Consider the following 12,104-nt stretch of genomic DNA (forward strand, 5'->3'; position numbering starts at 1 on the left):
GAAAGAGACAGAGGAATGAATGAGAAATGACAGGACAGTGCCCAGACAGTAACAGCAACAATAACAATTGCAGTCAATAAAACCCCATTGTATTGATCTACCACATGAACTTCATAACGAAAGAGAAAGGGTAGCTTGCTTCCATCAATTTCCATCACAGTGGATTCTGATTCTACATCTCGGTACCAAACTGACGCTCTGAATTCTCCTTTTTTTAGTTCCACATCATTGCTCCTACTTACCACCCTTTGTGGCACCACGCCTGCTTCCTTTCTGTCCGTATTTAGACTGCTTGAATATTTGTAGACTTATATCCCATCTGAGCCCTCTCTCTGCCATGCTGTGCATATTTAGCTCTTTTAATACTTCCTTGGAAGTAAATCTCTTTAGCCTCCTGATCTTTTTTTTTCAGCATAAAAATGATAAGTTTGCTCATAAACTGTAAAAAGTCAGTAATGTATATGAGCAAACTTATGAACAGAAACTCCATTATGAAAATGGCATGTATCTAAATTTGGTTCATCAGCTATTATTCTCTAAAAGCCTTAATAGTTAATTCATTGTGATTGTGACAAAGTCGTGCATGCTTTATGCTTGCTGGATATATAGTAGAGCTCTGTTTATGTTTGGACTATATTTTTTATGAATGTGTGAAAACTCCTGCTGATCAATAAGGCTCTAAGAAATCTGCAGTAATTATTTCTGGAAAGATATACAACATATGCAGTTTAAACACATTAACAGTGTTTCATTTTAGTCTCATTAGTGCTTTCAGTTAGAATCATTCAGTTTTACTGCATTAGTGAGAGTTGAGAGACTTGACATTCCCATACTGTATGTCATAGGATTTTAACTGGCATTTTGTGGCGTTTCTAGTGATTTTCCATCTTCTCCAAAAACTGACTCAAAATCAATGAAGTGTCATAAAATATTAGCCAGGTATCACTCTCACATCACAACAGTAGGTAGGTATACGCCCATTTAACAGATCACAGATTATTATTCCTTAGCAGAAATAAAGGTCTCGCTGGCCTTTGACTGTCTTTAAGGGTTGCTTCATCTCTTCTGCAAACATAATGCAAAGGTATGACGACATCTGATGTCAATCTTTGTGCTGGTCAAGACAGAAACTCATGCTAATTGTGAAGTACAATGTGGCTGAAGAACCAGAACATCAGACTAGCTCTTACAAGTCCCCATGTCACTCCATTAAATAACAAAGCAGTTGCTTGAGTCCATCTCACATAGCTAATGGAAACAGCAAATACAACTAAAAGGCTCTGGTTTAGGGTTAATCTAGTATTCTCCATCTATGGCAAAGACATGTAAGTTAATTATTGTCTAAACTTACACCTTTTACTCAGACTTTAACATCATCTCTGTATTTAGTAAATGGAGCTTCTTCCCTGAATCTACCATCCCCAGGATATTTCTTGTCATCTGGATCTCCTGCATGAAACGTGATCGGACAGCTTCATGCCCTGAGAGGAGGAGAGCAGCAGCGAGTGGTCCCCACACACCCTGTTTGGGGAGCAAGTGAGTCAGCAGGGCTGGCCTCACACCGAACACCTGCTGACCCCAAGTGCTGGGCAGACCGACAGAAGCTCCCCCAGGATGATAAAGGCAAATGCCATGACCATGCTGCTCAGCTGACTTATGATGAGATGAAGGGTAAAAAAATTACTCTGAAATTCTGCAGTTCTCCCTTTACACGTATTTGCAAACCCTGAGCTAAGTTTGCAATGGGACCTTACCTGCTAATTATAACAATAGAACATTTTTCTTATTTCTAGGAGTCTCAAAATAGCCTCTAGAAACTACACTTAATGCATAAATGAATTAAATGGTGAGAAGCAGATGGTCAAGAAGAGAAAAAAGGACAAGGTAGAGTATTTTGTCTGTATTTAGATTCTACTGCTGGCTTTCTCCCCAGTTTGCTATTCCCAAATGTGCTACACAGAGGTTGCTGCATCAGATGCGCATGGGCCAGTCTTGCAGTAGCTTAGAAAAGGAACAGCAAGGTAGTTTGGTTTACTTAATCCTGCCTCCTACTGAGGAACTGAAATATCTATAGCATCAAATCAGATCTAGCTACACATTGTGTATGCATCACTGATTTACACAAACTAGCTTCCATTTCTTTACCTCCAGAGTCACATTTTTCTGAGGTTCAGGTAATTCTAATCCTTAAAGAAAAAAGCCAATGTTGCCCTCTAATTTAAGAGGCAGGATTAAGGTGGCTAAAATAGTATGTGAATGACTGGGAATATAAGCACACATGCTGCTTCGGTAAGCCTACGGCTTTCTATCTGAGGAGATAATTTTATTGTTAGGAAAAAAAATAATCAAATGTTATGCTCAAAAGTGACATGAATGTCTGGGCTGGCAACGAGCACACAGGTTACCTCTCCTTTACTTTCGAAATGGGAGTAATTCTGTTGCCTGACAGATCTTGCAGGTGACCCTAGGTCTGGAGCAAAAGCCCATCAAAATCAGCAGAGGTCAGTCTTACAGATCAGACAATGAACACGTCTGCCTGGAGACTGCAAGCTCTGGTAGAAAACAGGCTTCCTTGACAGTGTTTTCTTCACCACCATGTAGTCTTAGGCTCTATTCTTCCACCATGAGGTTCATTGGATTACTTAATTGTCCTAGTAATTTGATGGGCAGTGAGCTATCTGTGACCCACCTCAAACCCTTACAGACAATAGTAGGGCAAGATGAGGCTTGGTTTCTGGGTCTCCTTTTGAAATGGCTCAGAGCAGGTTTCTTTTCACTCTGGCACGTGAGAGTTGGTTCAATGCTGAGACAAAAGATGGGGTGAGGGAGGCTTTCTAAGTGGTAGGGGATCTTGAGCCTCTGTAGGCTGTCAGAGAAGCTGATGTTGCTAATACACAGCTAACAACTACTAGTTAATAGATTAATCAACAAGGAGTTAGAAACTCAGAAACACTGACAGCCATTTAGACAGACAGATTAAGCCTCGATATAAATTAGCATAGTTCCATTGACTCCTGTACACGGCTCTGTCACTCTGTTTGACTGCCACAAAGCAGCATCTTGGCTAAAAAGAAGGAATGGGAACATCAGGAAAAGGTTCTTCACTGAAAAGGTGGTTGGTCACTGTAACAGGCTCCCCAGAGAAGTGGTCAGGGCCCCAAGCCTGTCAGAGTTTAAGGAGCATCTGGAAGACACTCTTAGTCATATGGTTTAGTTTTAAGGAGTCCTACAAGGAGCAGGGAGTTGGAGTCAATGATTCTTACGAGTCCCTTCCAACTTGAGATATTCTGTGATTCTATGATTCAAAGCATAACAAGCACCAGTGGTATTGCATCAGTCTATATTACAAAAATAAATACTACCCTATGAGGTAAGCTCTTCCTACACATTGAGCCTAGGCTCAAGTCTAAAAACAGGAGGGAAGGAAAACAGCTTTATTCCTTCTCTCCTCTGTTCCCGGATTCTTTGATCAACTGCCTCCAGAAGTGAAGAAAAGAAGGGAGAAAGAGGAGAACTCAGACAGGACCCCGTCCACTCCTGAGTTTCAGTATCAGCCAAGCGGAAGGAGCTAAAAACTGAAAGGCAATGAGAAACAGCTTCTTAATAACAAAGGAGGGGCAACAAAACTAGGAGAGTCTGGTGCTCAGTACTTACAGTCCAAACAGGCAGCAAGTTAGGGCTTTCATATGCCAGACAGAGCTACACAGAGAAGTGTTACACATGATGTATAATGCTCTCAGGCTGTGTGTACGGTATCTTCCTGGTCTTTGCATCACTTGCTTGCTGCTGTGGCTGCAGTCACAATTTCCCTGATTTTGCTACTCAGATTGCTAAAAGAACACAAGCGCTTGTGCTAAGCTGGAATGAGAATCTACTGTTTGGTCTGTAGCATTAAATTACTGAGATGGAGTCATTCACGGGCTATTTCTTTCCCATTTAGTTGCTTTGAAATAAATTCCCTGTCACCAGTGGAGTTTCAGCTGTCAGCTCTGATTGGATCCAGTGACACTACTGAAAACAGTAGGTTTTTTTATTCTGCTTTTCTTCCCACTCATTAACTTTTTCCTCATTTTCTTTATTGCAATTTCAGTTACAGATGAGCTGGCTGAAGTTCAGGAAACTCTCAACAGCACAGTACAAAACATCACGGGCACTTGTTTTCCCCCTGGACTATTCCATAAATAAGAGCCTTTTGATGTCTGGATAGTCATTCAGATATATATACAGTATCAGCTCTTTCCATGGCTGGTCCTGACCTACTATCAAGGTTTAATTCTGATCTTATTCATTCCAGCAACTATGATGAACATGAGGTTCTCATTTAAATTAAGCTGAACACATAGATCTGTGTGTTAATGATTATTTTCTTTCCCCTTCTCATTAATCATTGTTTCAGCTTTTCTACAAAACCAAATAATAATCAGGCTTATCCACAAATCAGGAATAAAGGGAAAGAGGGTGTATCTAAGCCATCTTCTTACTTATCCAATCCTTGATCTGATGGAAAATACCCAACCTCGGTCCTTTACAAGAAGGCAGCTGGCTTTGGGTAATCAGAGAGGAATCAGTATTTTGTTTACTTCAAGCCTTTTCCCCTTTCTAATGTATTCCTGTATGGGTAATACGTGCTGAAGAATCACCTACATCAACTTAAGGCTTTTTTAGGCCTTAAAGTCTACACAAGCAACACTCATCTTCTACCTTTTTTGATTGGTTTATCGGCCATGTTGCACATCCCAACCAGAAGCAGAACACATTCTTTGTACCAAATCATTGGAGAAAAAAAAATAATAAAATAGAGTTTCATAAAATCAGAGGGTGAAATAAAGAACTACCTATGGATCTTATTTCCTTCCAGGACATGAGTTATTATTTAAGTTGCATGTATCTGGAAACATGGTATCTATACATGAGTGCTGTAACAACCAATAGACATAAAAATCGTTTCTTCACAAAGGGCCCAATACTGTTTTTTACCAGTGACTATGATTTCCTTGACCAAAAGTAAGTTCCTATTTGCAAAAAATTTGCATTAGACCATGTTCACATGCCCTTTCTGGCAGCTTCTCTGAATGTCCTGTTTCCCATTTAACTGAAGGTAACGTTGCAATTAGGCTGATGGGCTCAGCTGGGACAGCCTGAAGTGGAGCTCATGGAAACCAGCTAATTGAGCCAATTAGGCACTTTCAGCAAGATAAAAATTGAGAACTATTTTGCTTTGGGATATTTATTTATCATTTGGACATAATAGAGCTGATGAAAGAAATCAAATTTGTCATTACTATTATGGAAACATGGAATAATACTTCTTAAAGGTCATTGTAGCACACAGGACAGCTAGACACATTCTGCTATAATCAGAGAAAGATGACAAAGGCACTTGGTTGAGATTTAGACAAATTGGGTTTGCTTCATATCTCTCCCAGAATCTCCCAGTGCGCTCTACGCAAGGCACTTAGTTTCACTGTGCCGCAGCTCCCCATCTGTCTAATGAGGATAATAATACTTTCCATTTGTCTTATCTGTTTAGACAGTAAGCTTTACTGGTCAGGGACCTCCTCTTACCAGGAATTTTATACAGAACAAGCATCCTGATCTCATGGGCTGCCTGCAGAGGATACTGTAATACAGATAATAAATAACTTAATCCATCATGATTGAATGTCTAGAGCTGAGATTTTTAACCTGGACTATCTGTGAAATAATGACCTTTTTCAGTGCAAGCATGCAGTGCAAACTCACAATACTGTGGAGTTTGGGATCCTGCCGAAGGTTAGTACTAAGACAAAGGTTTTAGATTTTAGAAGAGCAAACTTCAGCTCACTCAGAGCTCAGTTGGGAGGGAATCCGTGGGAAGCTTCCATAGAGGATAAAGGGGCTAGCAAGTCCTGGGAGTTTTTCACGAAGACTCTCCTGGAAGCACAAAAACAGTTCATTCCCCTTAAAGGTAAGGGAAGTTAGCGGAGCAAGAGACCCCCTTGGTTTAACAGCAAGCTTCTCAGTCTGCTCAAAACCAAGAGAAGCGTACCAGAGATGGCAAATCAAACAAACGCCCGTTGAGAACTACAAGGGCATTGCCAGGGTGTGCAGAGATGCAGTTAGAAAAGCAAAAACTCAGCTCAAATTGAAATTGCCCAGAGATGTCAAAAACTACACCAAAGGGTTCTTCAGGTACATAAACAACAAGCAGAAACAGAAGGAAAATAGTGGCCCGCTGTTAAACAGGAGAGGTGAATTAGTCACCAATAACGCTGAAAAGGCAGAGGTTCTCAACATCTTCTTCACCTCTGTCTTTACCAGCCCTGTTGGGCTTCAGGCCTTGGGAACAACAACCCAGGTTGATGCAGACACAGACCCACTGCCAGTGAAAGAAGAGTTGGTATGCAAACTGTTAGAGCAGCTTGAGCCCTACAAATGGATGGGTCCTGACATTATCCACCCGAGGGTGTTAAGAGAGCCAGCTCACGTCGTTCTGAGGCTGCTTTCCATAATCTTTGAGAAGTCAGGGAGGTCAGGAGACATTCCAGAACACTGGAAGAAGGCTAAGGTCATCCTCATCTACAAGAAGGGTTTAGAGGAGGATCCAGGAAATTATAGACCCATCAGTCCTACCTCAGTCCCTGGGAAAATTATAGAACAAATCCTCCTGGGGGCTGTTGCAAGTCAAATGAAGCACGTGACTGGGAAAAGCCAGCATGGATTCACCAAGGGCAAATCGTGCCTGACAAACCTGATCGCTTTCTAGAACAAAGTAACCTGCTCAGTTGATGTGGGGCAAGCAGTGAACATTGTTGACCTGGATTTCTCCAAGGCTTTCGACACAGACTCCCACAGCCTCCTCCTAGAGAAACTGATGCATTATGGTCTAGACAAGTGGTCTGTGTGGTGGGTGAGGAACTGGCTGACAGGCTGCACCCAGAGGGTGGTGGTAATTAGCTCCTTTTCAAACTGGCAACCTGTCACAAGTGAGGTCCCCCAGGGATTGATACTGGGCCCAATGCTGTTCAGTATCTTCATAAATGGGATGGGATGGAGTGTATCCTGATGAGGTTTACTGATGACACCAAACAGAGTGGGGAAGTGGACACTTTGGAAGGGAGAGCCACCCTGCAGGAAGGCCTGGATAGGCTGGAAGAGTGGGCTAACAAGAACCTTATCAACTTCAACAAGGACAAGTGTGAAGTCTTGCACCTGGGAAAACAAAACCCAGGAGTGCAGCACAGGCTGGGATCTACTCAGCTGGGGAGCAACTCTGTGGAAAGGGACCTGGGGTCCTGGTGGACAAGCAGCTCAGCATAAGTGAACACTCTGCTTCTGTGGCAAAGAAAGCCAACAGGATGCTGGGTTACATCAACAAGGGCATCACCAGCAGAGATAAACAAGTCATTATCCCACTCTATTCAATGCTTGTCAGGCCACACCTGGAATACTGTGCTCAGTTTTGGTCCCCGCTATGGAAAAAAGATGTGGACAGGCGTGAGAGGGTGCAGAGAAGGGCCACAAAGATGATCAAAGGACTCAGAAGCCTGATATATGCAGAAAGGCTGAGGGAACCGGGTTTGTTCAGCCTTGAAAAAAGAAGGCTTAGGGGAGACCTTATCACCATGTTTCAGTATTTAAAAGGTGGCTATAAAGAAGACGGAGACTCCCTTTTCACAAGGAGTCACATGGAAAAGACAAGGGATAATGGGTACAAGTTACTCCAGGGGAGATTGCGATTGGACACGAGGAAAATTTTTCACAAGGAGAACAATCAGCCATTGGAATAAACTCCCCAGGGAAGTGGTGGATTCCCCAACATTGGACACTTTTAAGATTCAGCTGGACAGGGTGCTGGGCCATTTTGTCTAGACTGTACTTTTGCCAAGAAAGGTTGGACCAGATGATCCTTGAGGTCCCTTTCAACCTGGTATTCTATGATTCTGTGAAATATAGATCTCTTCTAAACATGTATGAAAGGCAGAGAGTTCAGGCAATTTAGCTCCTCAAACATAGATTTTAAGCAATTAACTTGAAAGACAATGTTTACACAGACACTTAAGGATCAGCTAGCTCAACATTTGGGCATGAAAGAGAAAAAAGTACTTAATCAGGAATAAATTTCTTTAGCATACAGCAATGGCATGTGCACATACAGCACCTGCCTAAAGTCAGTAGTATGATCAAGTCACCACAACTGATTGTGCTAGATTGGTACTGCAAGCTGGTGCCTCATCTTCTGCAAGGACCTGCCCTCAGCTGAAAAACGTTGCAATGAGGTTAAGAGCACTCAAGCTAAATGTTTTGCTAAAATTCATGAAGATGATAGATACGACTAATAGCTCTGAAGGACATTAGAACTGTAACACATTTGCAATGAGGAAGGGAGAAAAAACAGATTCCTAATTTTGTTTCAAGATACCCTATAGAGATTTGCAGTACAGCTAGATGATCCTGCACCACAGGATCAAATACCTATGAAAAAAACAATGGAAGTCGATAAACTAACTTTCTTAAGTCAGACTCGACTCTTATGACCTCTGTCACCTGATCAGGACAGTGACCCAACCCATCAGAACAAAGCTGCCATTTTCTAATTATAGCTGAGCTTGTAGCAGAGGGACCTCTGTTACACCATCTTGAACAACAAGAATAGCAGAAATGTCAAAGGAATCTTACTGAAGCAAGAAAGCATTGTTCACTTGCTTCACTCATCAATTTGCATCTACATTCAGATGCAAGATTGTATACACCAGGTTGTATACTTATTTCAAGAAATGCTAGTTGCTCTGATTTCCCTTGGGAAATCTAATGATGGAAAGTTTATCTTCTTTCATGTTGTAGCTGGAGCAAAGAAGAATCATTGTAAATATCCATTCTTTGTTGACAGAGATCTTAGAATGACAGCTGCACAACTCACCCCATCTGCATATTTTTGCAGAACACATAGGATGGTTGAGGTTTCCTTTTGTACTTTTTTTTCACACTCCATTTTAGATTTTCATATTATTCTCTTCCTCCAAATGCAGAGAAAAAGGAATGGGCCTGTTCCTTAAGAGATTAATGAGGCATTGACCTGGCTATATGTTGCCACTGAGTAAAGAATATCTGCCAGCTCCTTAGTTGGTGGACACGAGGTAGGTCCTTTCAAGTCAGTAAATCTGTGAAGCTTTAGGCTATCTAAACACTCTAATCAGAGAGATCATTCCTGACTATTGCACGCACCTATGCAAAAATCTCACGTACAAATTAAACTTCACTTATGCTTTCGACGTCCTTTCTCCATCTGTCCTCTGCAACTTAAAACACTTTGTCTGTCCTCTTTTCTTTCAAAAGTCGTTGGCAAATGCCAGAGGTAAGCCATTATTATCATTTACACCTAACGTCACAGCAGCCTAATACCAAAGAGCTTACAGGTTTGCTCTGACAACCCAATACAAATGTCATATGCGAAGAACACAAAGATAGTGGATCAGTGTCTCATCTGCTGTGCAACCTAGTGTATGAAATATAAATAGATCGAAATGCCTCTTTGATACTGCTCATTTCTCATTGAGCAGTATTATTAAGTAGACTCCTTAGGAAATCTTATCCCTTATCACACCATAGAAAAGTAGCACTATTCATAAGGCAAGACCACACACAAATATCCTGCTGTGTCCAACACCACATAAAATTCTGCTCCTCGAAAGCAGGTGGGCTGAGCTAGTAGTTCTTCCTGCCCTGCTCTCTCCCAGTCCATTTTAGGATCCCAGTGGTGCTCCATGCCTCCTGTAATATTTCCAATGTCTTCCTCAAAGCAACACATCCTAGTAACAGCAGCACATCCTCCCAACTACATCCTTCACTAACTTGTAGCTGCCGCATCCTTTCCTCTATCATCTGCTCTTAGGAAGCAGAACAAGAGGTGCTCCTGTTGCACGGGAAATTTGTCCTTTCGGTCCTTGCAGGTCTAAAGACTATCGCCAACCTCAACTCAGCACCCTGTGGACTTCTCCTGCATTGGCACTGATGCTGTAGTCCAGTAATTACATCCGGCTGGCCAGACACTTCCTTCACAAAGTGGGTATTTATAAGACTGTTAAAATTGTTGAATTTTAGCCCCAGATTCTGACTTCAGCCTTCACGATGTAAATTTCCACTCACAAAATTGCCTTAATTTCAATTTATGTTGTTCATTTTAGTTTCAAACCACCTATCTGCCACATAAATCACAGAATCATAGACTGGTTTAGGTTGGAAGTGACCTTAAAGATCATCTAGTTCCAACCCCCCTGCCATGAGCAGGGACACCTCCCACTGGACCAGGTTGCTCAAAGACCCATCCAACCTGGCCTTAAACACCTCCAGGGATGCAAAAGATGTCTTCATAAACCTCTCCCTCTTCTCTCAAGAGTTCAAGGAAACACACACCACTGCTAACCTTTCCCTTCTGGCAGGTCTCATCCTCCAAGGACTGGTTAAAAGCTTGGTCAGGAGTGATGTAGCAACTCCTTAGATCTAGCAAAGACTCATTCAAGCACGACTCACATCTCATCCATGTCAAGTGGGCAACTTCTGTTGAAATACAAGACTTTGTAACATGCATTGGAATAGCACCAGCACCTTAAGACAGCAAACACTGCAACACCATAGCGGTTTAATACTCACACTCAGCAGGAGGCACTTGTTTTCCTTGATGGCGCCTATGCAGCCCACGAAGCCAATGATCATGACAAATGTCCCTGTGACGATCAGTAGGTTGGCAGCTGACAGGGACGGGAAAGAAGAAGAGAGGGTGGCAAAGTTTCCTTGGGTGACGGCCAGCCAGATGCCTACTCCAAGGATTCCACAGCCTCCCAACTGGAAAATAAAGAAAACAAAGAAACTTAGTTATTGTATCCAAGCAATCCCAGATATTAATCCATATCAATATGGCAGCAGTAGAACAGCTCTGCTGGGGTAAACATAGCAGTTATACCTATTAAGAAATGATCTCTCCTTATGGCACTCTAAAGAGGGACAACAGACAGGGGAGAAAGGAAAAAAAATAGAGGGAGAACTCATCAGTAAGATGTAACACTCAAGAAAAAGACCCAGATTCCCTAAATCCAAGACAACTTCAAAAAACAGGTCCCTTCCTCTCTACTGAAAAAGCAGACACTGAGTAAAAGAGAAATTACCAAAGACTCAGATATAGAAGGGGTTGAAAAAATCCGTATCTTATTTAGGTACCTCCGAGAGCTGCCAGGAATGGCTGAAGCACTTTTGATCCCCTGTTCTTCCCATCCCAATAAAACATCTCCCATCCCTGACCCATGCTATAAAAAAATCTTGCCAGAGCATCCCCTGGTAGGACACCTCACACCTCTTAGTTCCTGTCCAAGGTCTCACCTCCCTGTGAAGCAAGAGAGCATTTAGAGGGTAAAGGGACCAGAGAAGGAGAGAGAATTCTCCTGTAACATTAAAAAAATCAAATAGATGTTTACTCCTAATGTGGCCATGGGTTTGGTAATCCAGTCCTCAGAAGAGGACTTGTCTGGTCTAGGAAAAGTTTGAGAGGGGAGCAGTAGTACAGGCTCCCCAGGCATGCGAGCAAGGCGAAGGGAGGATGCCAGAGCAGGTAGCAGCCATCACAAAACCATAAAATTTACAGTTATTATATACACAAGAAACTTTTAAAAAATGCAAACATTTATAAGCGTGCTGCTTGTAACTGTGAGGAAGCCTGCAGAACTGACACAATCTGAGTAAAGCTGAGCAATTAAACAGAATTAAACCAAAGGGGACTTTGCATTATTATAAAGTCACACAGCAGAGTATCTCTTCGGTTGCTTTCTTTCCTGCTCTCCCTTTTTATTGAGTTTTATAATTTTTATTGAGTTTTATAATTGCACTTTATTATCCAAATCAATTAAAGGCTAGGAAAGAAATTTTGTTCATAGAGTAGTAAGCCAGACATAGGAGCATATCAATTAAATGTCTGCATAAAGTGGATGAACATAAGGCAGCTCATGAACCAGGGAAGGAAAAAGAAAACGACAGAGCTAATCCTGGGACAGAGCTAAGCCTCAGAAACGAAACACACAAGAGAAACACAAAAGCCAAAGCAATTTCTTAGTACTAATTGATAAGGTTGTCTCTGC

The 12,104-nt window shown here is 41.9% G+C and overlaps 1 protein-coding gene across 24 annotated transcripts in view; it reads right to left on the minus strand.

Annotated features, from left to right (window-relative positions):
• TSPAN4 (tetraspanin 4) overlaps positions 1 to 12,104 on the minus strand; it is a 460,958-nt gene that overhangs the window by 59,478 nt on the left and 389,376 nt on the right. For all 24 annotated transcript variants that reach the window (XM_054198966.1, XM_054198984.1, XM_054198982.1 and 21 more), the window contains one exon: positions 10,630 to 10,821. In XM_054198966.1, coding sequence (XP_054054941.1) covers positions 10,630 to 10,821 — 192 coding nt within the window. The remainder of the gene's footprint in view (positions 1 to 10,629; positions 10,822 to 12,104) is intronic.

The sequence above is a fragment of the Rissa tridactyla genome, chromosome 4 (assembly GCF_028500815.1).
Source record: "Rissa tridactyla isolate bRisTri1 chromosome 4, bRisTri1.patW.cur.20221130, whole genome shotgun sequence".
Classification (NCBI taxonomy): Eukaryota; Metazoa; Chordata; class Aves; order Charadriiformes; family Laridae; genus Rissa; species Rissa tridactyla.